The 11,568-nt window shown below is 39.2% G+C and overlaps 2 protein-coding genes across 2 annotated transcripts; both read left to right on the plus strand.

Annotated features, from left to right (window-relative positions):
* Window positions 1–426: 426 nt before the first annotated feature.
* mterf4 (mitochondrial transcription termination factor 4) lies at window positions 427–4,913 on the plus strand. The gene is given in 14 exon segments (XM_042497518.1): window positions 427–453; window positions 786–821; window positions 824–1,042; window positions 1,044–1,115; window positions 1,117–1,182; window positions 1,185–1,206; window positions 1,329–1,516; window positions 4,472–4,495; window positions 4,497–4,556; window positions 4,559–4,594; window positions 4,597–4,752; window positions 4,755–4,793; window positions 4,796–4,840; window positions 4,842–4,913. Coding segments are annotated over 14 exon segments (1,062 nt in total).
* Window positions 4,885–9,782, plus strand: LOC121951655 (probable G-protein coupled receptor 148). The gene is made up of 2 exons (XM_042498074.1): window positions 4,885–4,915; window positions 8,330–9,782. The coding sequence occupies exon 2, from the start codon at window positions 8,411–8,413 to the stop codon at window positions 9,365–9,367; it is 957 nt and encodes a 318-aa protein (XP_042354008.1). The 5' UTR covers window positions 4,885–4,915; window positions 8,330–8,410; the 3' UTR covers window positions 9,368–9,782.
* The last annotated feature ends 1,786 nt before the right edge of the window (window positions 9,783–11,568 follow it).

The following is an 11,568-nucleotide window of genomic DNA, read 5'->3' on the forward strand; positions in this document are numbered from 1 at the left end:
TATAAGTTATCTGGCCAACTTAGTTTAGCCTGCTTGGTGCCTTCAGTCAGTTTTGGTGCAAAAAAAAATTAACATACAAAGGAAGAAGATAATTACCTAAAAATATTGTATTTAAATAGTATGAGATAAAAAAATATAGAAGCAATTTAAAAATATTAAATGAAAAAAAACAGAATATAAAAAAACACAAAAGTAGCCTCAAGTACTTTTTCTTAATAGTTTTTTAATTAACTAAACTACATTTCCTGCCGGAGTAGTTTTGCTGGAGTTCAACTTCTTCCTCTGGGTGCTGTGAATGTAGCATGGTTGTATTATAAGGAAGATGTGTCGCTTGCAAAAGCACTGAGCAGAGCTCAAAGCGGAACCTTTGTTCTCCATCCTCTGTGTAAAGGGAAAGACGGAGGTATATAGGGACGACGGACAAGCATGGGTACTCGAGTTGCTGCACTTCAGGTGAATGAAATCCTATTAAAACATCCCAATTTTTATATTTCATCAACCCTAATGTAAAATCATTACTTTTTTGTAAAACACTTAATTTAATAGGCCACATACTTGAAAAATGTCGAAAAAAGAAACGACTCAGCCCGAAAACTTCCGCTAATAACCTTCGTGTTTGCTAACTTATGCTAATGATTAGCCCAGCTGGTTTTTTAGCATATCTTCTGCTAATTTTCTCGTCTTTAATTGCTCTCACAACAGTCATAATAGTGGTTAATGTCCTGTTCTGGTCATATAAATAAACAACAGGATAAATTAAAACGGACATGATTTACTCTGTGCAGGTTCTTCGGTGGACTGTGAGACACACCACCTGCTCTGTGTCCAGTCCAGTCCCCTTTGGGAGATGTTCACCTCCGGGCCTCTGTGCACCGGCTGCAGATTGTTGTGTTCCTCCACCGACCAGAGCAATGAACTCTCCAGCAAACCAGTATCAGAGCTGCCCCCCTCACACTCTCTGCGTGATATGGGATTCACAGACACCCAGGCGGAGCAGATCCATGAAGTCGTGTCCAGACTCAGAGGAGGAAGTGCTGCCAAACAATGCTCTGTCAACTCTCACAGCTCTGCTTGTCCTCGGGCTCACAAATCCCTCCACAGTGCTGAAGCTGTTGGGAGAAATGTCCTGAACTTTACACTGTGAAGGAATCACTGCTTCAGCAGCGCATCGTCAACATGCGGAAAAAAAACTAGGTCTGGGTGAAGGTGAGATCATGATCTTTGTGCAGCAGTTTATCATAACGTTGTTTGAAGCGTGCATGAAGTTACTATGTCGTGCTTAGAGTACTCTGTGTTAACCTGTGTTTTTTCTTGACATCCTCCTTTAGGTAGTCTCCAGAGAGTGGTGTCCCATTACCCTCAGATCCTCACTGTGCCTGTGAAGACAATAAACAGGGTGGTGATGTTCCTCAGGGACAAGTGCTGTTTACCGTTCCAGCAAGTCAAAGACATCCTCAGGAGATTGTCCCGGCCATAGTCCTGGGAAAACATGGGTCAGCTGGAGTACAAGTTTCAGGTCAAGCATGAAAAAACCGAACACTGAAGGACTGAGACGGTTGGGCACCGAAGAGTGTTACTATTGAGCCATAAAGAAAACTTAAATCAGTCAACTTATTGACTGAGCAGGATCAAGGATCAATTATTCTTTATTGTCATTCCAGTCATGCAATACATGAGAAGAATGAGATTAAGTACTCATGTCTTTTTGATCATGAAAAAAATAACAAGATTATGATAAATAAAAAACTGGGCTAGCAAAAATAAGTAGGTAGATAGATAGATAGTAGATAGATAGATAATAGATATGGGATATTATGAAAGTGAGCCGTGCAGTGTGCAAACAGTAAAATCTTAAAAACTGAGAAACATTTATCAAAGTGCCCTCAGAAATATAAAAAACATAGAAGGTTATATAATAAAACAATTAGCATATTAGGAAACACAATAAAAGTTAAAGTAGCAGCATTTTCAGGATCAAAAAGGGCAGTGTGGTGCAGTCAGTTTCATCCGTCTTACGGGCATTTGCTTAGACAGCTGCTCCTCAGCCTGATGGGCACGTTGCCCGGGGATGCTGTGTAACCTCCATCCGGAGGGGAGGAGTGTCAACAGTTCATTTGCAGTGTGTCATAAAAATAAGATGAAAAAAAGAGTACACAGAAGGCCTCATAGCTCAATATAAGCAAAACAGTGAATCTTAAAATCAAGTAAGAACATTTTAAAAGAATTGCAGAAGTGCAAAAAAAGAAAACATTTCAGACTCTACCAGAGAAGTCAGAGTTACTTAAAGGCTAAAATTGAAACAGATGCATTTTTAACTCTCTGTAAAAAAAAATATTTAGCAAACTGGCGTCTCCTTGATATCTAAAGGCAGGGAGCTCTGTAGCTTTGGTGCATTACTGACAAAAGGGTTGCATCCCCAATTTTACTCTCAGCTGTTGCTGTTGAAGACTGAAAAATTTTGTGATAGGCATTTAGCATTTTCAGAGTACAAAATCAAATTAAAAAACAGAAATAATCATTTCACTGCAGGCAAAATATATGGAAGTGTAATAGTTTGTAGAGTAAGGCAACAGCTCCTGTGATAAAGTGCTGTTGTCATGGTAGCCTGCACATTTATTGACTCCCTTCCTTATAAACTTCAAACATCATATCAAAGGTCGCAGTAGTAAACGACATTACCTGTGCTGTTCACATAACCCGTAATCCCAAAACAAAACAATAATTACATTCAGTATGCACTATTCACTTTTACATTTAGTATCCCAAAAAAAAAAATCAACATTGTTTTGCTTCCAGCAGGAAAATGACCCGAGACTTTCAGCAATTCTCAGACTTTTATTTAAACTTCACAAACAGACAGCATTAATAAAACATTCCTGTAAATGTACCAGTTTAACCAGCTTTGCTTATTTCCACGCAGGCAGGTGTGATGACAACCAAGGGAAAATACATACTTTAAAACAGTGAAAACAACAGCACTGCACACAGAACAGAGTACACTTCATTAGAGCACAAAAAAAATGGGGACAGCAGTACAAAAAAACATTAAAACAACAAAACAAACCAACCAAAACAAACACATGTCACATTTAGTCACTAAATGCTTTCAGTGAAGACATAATCAATTTGTTTTGACTACATGTCAGATTCTGTAGAAGGCAGACCTCATCATAGGTATTGCACAATCCCCTCTTGCACCACAGATATAGTGTGTTTTTTATCGTCAGTTGTTTTCTCCTTTATAAAAGCACCGGGGTGTGTGAATTGTATATATTTATATATATATATAAATAATATATATAATATACACATATATATATATATTACATATATATATTATACATTTTTCCCCAACTCGGAGCAGCTTGTATATGTCCTTGCATTTTGGGACAATAGTAGTGTGTGTCCATCAACAGCCCACAGTGAAAAAACTAAGCATTTACTCGACTTTTTCAATGTCAACACTCAACGGTCTCCTGTGTAGTACTGAATTGGTTCTACTGGTGTAGCACTCCCTCTGGTGGTCATAATTGAAGTCAACATCTCTGGGGCAGCTTGCTGGCAAATGGATAACACCATTCAGGCTAGGAAGCTGAAATGCTTTAAAGTTTAGATTGTTGCCTTTGTATTTATGCTCCTTATATATATATATATATATATATATCTAATACATAAAAAATTACTCCAAGAATCCCGAAAAAAAAACCGCTTTGAAGACATAGTAATCCAACAAAATTCCATGGTGCATAATCATTGATAATTTATTAATCTCAGAAACAAGAACATATAGCCATAGGCCTTGTTTTGTGACTTTGAACAGGTTTGACCTCATGTGACAGGCAGGCCTAAAAAAAAAAGATACACTAACAAGATGTCAAAAAAAGTAATCTGGAATAGTTATAGCAAAAAAAAAAAAAAAAAAACAACATGGGCCAAAATATCGAGGTTTGGCAAAATCAACTCAAAAAATTTATAAGTGATTTATATAAGTAATTTAAAATATTAAAATTTCTTGCTTGTGTTGTACGTCGCTTTGGATAAAAGCGTCACCTGCTAAAATGAAATTGTAGAATTGTAGAATAAGTAACAGCTTAAGCCGACTCACAAAAGTAATTTTTTTCCAGCTGTTAGGGACTACTCTTATTGCAACCTGCATACTAACAAAGTGGCTAATTGTTCATGTTATTTTAGATGCACCAACTAGGCAGCAGTGGTTTTAGAAAGAGTGTTTCGGGTTCGAATCCCCCGGCCCCCGCCCCGGCTGGGGCCCTTTATGTGTGGAGTTCTCTCTCAGTTTTTCACCCACAGTTCAAAGATATGAAGGTTAGGTTAACTGGTGACTCCAAATTGGTGGTAGGTGTTGAAAAATGTGATTGTGAATGATTGTCTGTCTGTGTGGTGTCAGGAAACTAAATGTCTTCAACTGATCGTTGGTTTGTTACAGCGTGTATTAACTCATTTCCTCTTACAGTACGTCTACTTCAGAAAAATGGGCATGGGTCAAACAGGCGGAGATGGTGAAGTTCCAGGCGTGTTTCCGTTTCCCTCTGGACGAGGTGTGCGCCGTCGACACTGTTTTCTGGAGCGCAGGGGGGGCCCTGTATCAAAACCCCGGACAAGAAAGGACAGACGACCATCATCAAACCCCAAACTGGACAGCATCCTCCATGTTTGACGAGAGTAACATCCTTCATCACAGATGTTGCAAATGCGTCAGCAGAGGAGTACGATGTGTTTAAGAGACTGGTGGTGGGCCAGAGAAATGGCAGGAAGAGGAGCACGGCAGCATTGAAGAGCTGATAGTGATGATGATGAAGAAGAGGAGGATGATGAGGGGGAGGGACGAGACTGAGAGGAGAGATGGGTACCTGAAGAGAAGGACAAAAAAAGTAAAATGGAAATGGCACTGTTAGAGGTACTGAGGAGGGAAACTTATTTAAAAGGGGGGGAATTACATGATTAGAGTAATCAAAAAAAACTTGATGGTGATAAATGAAGCAATGAAATGTTTCCTTTTGTCTGAGCTCAGGTTGTATTTGTCATGAAGTGCTATAGAAAATTCTTATCTAAATAAAAAACACACAGGGGAAAATTAAAACCGTTCTATTGGGTCTGTCGCGCTCATTGTGTTCCTGGAGCTTGTTCTCTTTTGTGTCCATGATGGTAACAGATATTGGACTGATTGTGAGCCTTTTGATGTTGATTTCTGTGTTAATCTAAGTGAGGGGCCACGTCAAGGCGTGAGATGAGGTGATCATCAGTGTGTGAGGTTTGGGTGATAAATGAGGACCAATATATGATATTTATGAAAACTGTCAGGTTTGAACGTGGTGAACATTTTCTCCCCTTATATTCTTTCCATAGTCAAAAAAAGCTTTTGACTTTCATTATAGTTTTCACAAGTTAAAGGAGCAGTAGACACCCCAAAATATTTTTTTTCTCCTCTTACCTTTAGTTTGTTATTTATTCAGTCTTGACTAGTTTGGTGTGAGTTGATGTTGACTGTTGGCGGATATTATCCATTCGTAAAGAAAGTCTGCCTTCTCTTAAAATAATGGAACTAGGACGGCACTTGGCTTGTTAGAGTGCTCCAAGTGCCAAAAAAATACATTTGGAAAAAACTCAACAGCAATATCTCTTTCCAGAAATCATGACCCGGGTTACTCAAGATTATTCACAGATCTTGTTGTGAGCACTTTCATTATAGGAGATATTATTGTCTTCTACTGAACTACACCCGCCAACTGTTTTTTTCACTGCACAGAGGGATCTGTGCCTCTACTGCTTTGCTCACCGAGCACTGCTGAGCAAGCTGATGTTTACAGGTCGGGCCGAGAAGGACGCCTATTAATGTTTACATCTTGCACTGTAAAGTGCTCCGAGCCTCTTGTCCATGAGTAGATGCACGCTTCCTTCTGCGCTAGTGATAACTGTGTAGTTCTGTAGTAAGAAAGTAGTTCCCCACATTAAAAGTGCTTACAACAAGGTCTGGTGGATTTTCTTGAGTAACCGGGTCATGAATCCTGGAAAGGGGACATCGCTGTTGAGTTTTTCAAATGTATATTTTGGGACTTTTGAGCACCACAACAAGTGCCGAGTGCCGTCTAGTTAAATTATACTGGAGAGAAGGCAGACATCTCTTACAGCTGACATCCCCATCAATCAGCAACTCAAAGCAAAAAAAAATGTATTTTAGACTTGTAAAAAGCACTAAAAGGCACTTTAAGAAATTATATAAATAATATTTTTTTTTTACTTTGCAGTGTGAACTGTCCCTTTTAAAAAGATTTCCAAAAGTGTGTTATTGCCCCTGATGCCTGAAAATCTAATCCATTTTAAAAACTTAATAGTAGTTTTTTCAAATGGCTTCCTTAAACCAAGTCACTTCTGAAACATGAAACATGTTTGTTGTGAGGTATAAAACACAGAAAAAGGCCGACACCATTAGAAGCGCTAAGAGGATAAGTGCTCCACCCCCGTAACTATGTGACTGACAAGTGGCCGTAGCTTTCTCCATCCCTACAGTATAATTATCTGTGAGTCAACAAAAAGTACATCAGATAAGGCCGGCGAGTGAAACAAGTCGTACAAATTATCCATTGATTTATAGAAGCATAAAAGCCTAATGGATGTACAACACCACAGAGAGGTTTTTTTCTGTTCGGGAAGGAAAGGAATCTTTTTCAGGTAGGAAAACTTACCTTTGGTCAATCAATAATCTGTCATTAATGTTTGTTGTCTCAAAGTTTGAGCAGAACCGGATGATTATCTTGTTTTTTTGTCTCAAGTGTTTTACTCTATTTGTAACCATTTCTCATCTGTCCATATACTGGATTTTTTCATTCTGAGAGTGCAGAGAATGGAAGTTACTAAATTCACAAAAATACTGTTTCATCCAAACTGCGTTTGACGGCAAATGTGTGATTGTGTTTAAGAGACAGTATACCCCAGTTATATTTTCTAATGTTTATTACATTGCATTAATAAATTACTACTCCAGCTTCTTCATTTGCATTTATTTTTTTATAGAAACATAAAACTTAAGGAGCAGAGTCCAATACCGCAAATAGTCACATTTGAATTTTGGCATCTCATTTTCCTCATGATGGGGGGACAGAACTTATTTAGTCAGGGCTATTAATAGCAAAAAGGAGAACTACAAAAGTTGTGTCACCCTCAATGTTTAGAACTTATGCACTTTGTCTCACCCCATTTATCAGACAAGACATTAACAAATATGAACAGAAATGTAAAGAGAAACGTAAGAAAGAAGAAGGAAAAAAAGAAAAAATAAGTCACAAAAACAGAAATTAAAAAAAAGTCGTACAAAACATATAAACCACATATATAGGACAGAAACACTTGCGGAGGTATTTTATTCAAAGTTTCAGCCGAAGTAGCCCAAGCAGATCATTCACATAGTTTATCAGTGGATCCCAGGTTTTGTAATAAAATCTCTTAATGGAAGCTATTTCATTCCAGCTTGATGTTCTGCTTCACAGAGGACTTTCATTTTGACAAATTAAACACATTTTACACCATGAACTGAAGCAGAAAATGCTTTGTACAGATTGGTTACACAGAAATTCAACAGAGTGCAAGGTGTGTGAGTCCCACCCCACAAAAAACTTTGGCCCCCGCAGTGTGTGAAATTTTTGTTTACATTATGTTTGCCCAGCTTACAATACATCAAGATGAAAGCCTTTATATGGGCACTTTTTTGATGGATAGTGTTTAGAAAATCATAGTCCATAATTCAGAGTTAGGGGGGGGACTGTACTTAATTTATCACAGTACAGGGGTGGTGGGGTGTAACTACATTTTTTTTTTTTTTTTTTTGGTTTTTGGTTTTTGGTTTGTTAGTTTTAGGGGTTTTTTTCTCTCTAGCCTCCCTTAGTGAGTTAAAGGATATATATATATATATATATGGATATATGATATAAATGCATAAATAACTATATTTCATGGTTTCTGGCTATGACAAATTGATTTTTTTAAAGAAAATATGTCTTTCAAACACACTTGCATGTTTCAGGGTTCTGAGGGTATTTAGAAATTTAATACATAACACAACCATTTAAAGTTGAATGTCCCTTCCCTAAGCCAAATTAAAAACAGCCCCCCCCTCCCCAGAACTTAAAGAAGTTTTAGTGCCTCCCTCGTTTTGACCCCCTCAGCAGTTAATTTGACTGTAATTATATAAAGAATATGTAGTATAGTCATTATTCTCATACATTAGACTGTATATTTGTATGCATTTACATGCTTGCATTTTTTTAGGTGGTCTGCTCTGATTTGTGATATTCATTTATGGTCTTTTCATGAACAGGCAGCAGCAGGAGGAAATAGCTGACACACTATAAAACACACCTCAATCAGAGCAGCTGTGCCTCCATAACTCAAAGACAAGATGACTTCATCAACGAAGATTTCAAACATCACACAGGACTGGGTGGAGAATCTGCTCAAGTGGAACCTAGATTACTTTTTCATCCCGACCACAGTCATCACTCTGGCCACCTTGCTGGCGAATCCCGTCCTCCTCACGTGTATTTTCCTTTCCCGCGCCTTGCGTCAGGAGACACGTTACCTGCTGGTGGCCAACACCCTGACCGCAGACATCCTCTTCCTCATCCTCAACCTGGCCACAGTGATCTGTAACACCGCCAGAGCTCAGATCACCTGGCTGTTTTGTGAGCTGGTCACAGCCGTCACTGTCACCGCCTACTGCTGTGCCATCCTCACTGTCACCCTCATGGTGGTCGACACCTACGCTGCAGTTCGCTGGCCTCTCCGTTACCATGACATTCTTCCACCTGCCCGCACCTACCGCATACTGGTGGGGGTGTGGTTGCTGGCCGCCTTGTACCCTTTCACCCTGGTGATCTTGATGGAGGTGAAGAGGGGAGATCAACATGAGAGGGTAGCTGTGTGCCTGGTCCTCATCTCTCTCAGCTTCATGCAGGGCAGCAGCACAGTTGGGATCCACATCTACTTCTTTGTCGCTGCGCTCATTTGTGCTTTGCTCATTTTTTACTGTTACATTCGTCTCTACATGGTAACGAGGACCCAGGGCATCTGGCAGAGCCGCTTCTCCAGGGCCCGGGTCACACTGCTGGCTCACGGGGTTCTGCTCCTGCTCTACTTTGCCCCCGGCTTTGTTTTCACCCTGGAGCTCTACCTGTTCCAGAGGGAAGACATAAGTCAGGATGTTCGTGTGTGGATCAGCACCGTCAACATGTGTGTTTTCGTGTTGCTGCCCAGGGCGTTTGCTCCATACCTGTATGGGCTCAGGTACAGGGAGCTCTCGGACTCTCTGATGCAGCTGCTGCACCAGCACAGGAGACTCAGTCACATCACAGTTTAATGGAGACTTGTATAAACTGTCCATTATTCAAATTTCCTCTATGGAAATTACTTGTGATATACAGATTTTCTGATGTAACTGCGAGGGCAGCAGCAAGGATGCGTCCAAATCTCCTCCAGTGCAATTTTATTTTGACTAGCCATTAAAAAAGTAAATTTTCCCATTTTCTATATTTATTTAAATCCACGTCAATGAAAATATGGATGTTTCACATTCTTCTTCAGCTCCGCAGCACTGAAGATCTACTGTATATTATCAGCACAGTTTTAAGGTGGGCACCAAATTCAGCATCTGATCAAATGTTTCCCCTTCTGCTCCTGAGATATATCACTGAGTAAAGGCTAGAAAAGTGTTTTTTCATCACATTGTGATATCACAGTGAAGCTGACCTTTGACCTTTTTTGATATAAAATGTCATCACTTCATCATTGTATTCTATTAAACATTTGTATGTAATTTTGTCATAATTAGCTTATGAATTCTTGGGTTATGGGATGGATGGACACAGGTGGACGGACAATCCGAAAACTGTTGACGGTGTATAGGTTAAAAATTCTGATCTTTGTGTCTTTTTTTAATACAGAGCAAGTATAGGTATTACATAAATAAAGTGTCAAAGTGTCGAAATTATTAGTCCCAAGAAATGAAGTCAGTCCATAATCTTTAAATGAGCTGCCAGGACAGACTGTGAATACAGATATATTCAGGCAGTCAGTATGAGGAAAATAAAGTGTTTTTTGAACATTAAAGCATGTCAACATGTCCCAGCAGAAACTCCAAATACAAGTATGAACATGAAAATTAGCACACTACAGGACATTAAAAATATTGTTTGTTGGTGTTAATTCTCGAAATTCTATCACTGAATCACTAATATTGTAATTCTGGTAGAAAAACACCCAAATCCCTTCCTTGGTTTTTTTTTTTTAACAAATCAAATTTAAGAATAGTGACTCTAAAACACCATGTATAATTTGTGTCTAAATTTAAAACATAACCTCCTCCTCAGCTTGTTAAAATCCCCAAATTCCCAGAAAAAATACTGCGGACATGTCCTCTGTGTTCTCAGTGGTAGCTACGGGCCTGCCCGCAGCCCTGTTGATGGTTTCCATTGTGACATCCCAGACTGCAACAAACAAGGTACAAGCACACGCACATTCAAAGGACTTCTACAGGTGCAGATCAAAAAAATCAGACAGAGGTAATAATCAAACAAAAGGTCCGCACACTGCACTTAAAGCTCCCAATAACTTTTAATTTTGCGACTTTTCGATCAGAGATGGCCCGACGAAGATCTCTGATTGAAACATTGCAAAATTAAGATTTATTGAGAGCAGTGTGCAGATCTTTTGTTTGATTATCACCCCGGACTGCCTCATATGTCACTTGTCTTTTCATCTGAGTATTTTACTTCTGGCTACAGTGAATTGTAAATTAGTAATTTCACATCTCTGCCAACTGTAGTCTTGGTGTGTAACAAGAGCTATCTTACATCATGTGTGGATACAAATGAGAAGAAGCTCAGTGTTGAGGCATCTTTAAACCCATAATTTGAAAAATAAATAAATTGTACAACCCAAATATGTATTTTATCATCATTATGTGATGTAAAAGCCTGACATTCAGCCGTAGCTTTATGACCATCCTGTAGTGACAAAGCACTTAACTCCATCTGCCCTCAAAGCTGTGTTTGTCTTAAACTGGATGTCCAAGAAGATCATTAACAAATGGCTACCTGACTGAATTTAAGGCACTGGAGGCAAGAAAAAGGAGCACTTTCCCTCATTTAGAAAGGTGTGGTGGATGGTGATGAGTCAGACATCCTGGCCGTAGGGACTTATCTTGCTGTGTGTTGTCTGTAACCGGTGCAACCACTCGACAGCAGAGGGACACATTTGTCTGTCCGCTGGGCTGCGTCACTGCTCTTCCTTGAGGCAAATTTAAGTGTGTTTGCTTGGTATAAAGCCACTGAGCCTCGCTCACTGCCAGTCTTTCTTCATCTGTAGGTTGATCAGACACACACACATCATATTTGCTTTTGTTTGGCATTTTTTGTATGAATTTCCATGATAATATAATTACACAGCTCTGATACAAAAGTGTCTGATTCTATTCTGTTTTGATTGATTTATTTGTTATTGAAGGACTTGCTTGCCGTCAGCAGTGATGTGCAGTTACCATGCATATCTTCCTCGTGGTCT

Source organism: Plectropomus leopardus, chromosome 12 (genome assembly GCF_008729295.1).
Source record: "Plectropomus leopardus isolate mb chromosome 12, YSFRI_Pleo_2.0, whole genome shotgun sequence".
NCBI lineage: Eukaryota > Metazoa > Chordata > Actinopteri > Perciformes > Serranidae > Plectropomus > Plectropomus leopardus.

Bases quoted from the DNA above. Each gene is read 5' to 3' on its own strand.
- LOC121951655 (XM_042498074.1), top strand. From the start codon at position 8,411: ATGACTTCATCAACGAAGATTTCAAACATCACACAGGACTGGGTGGAG.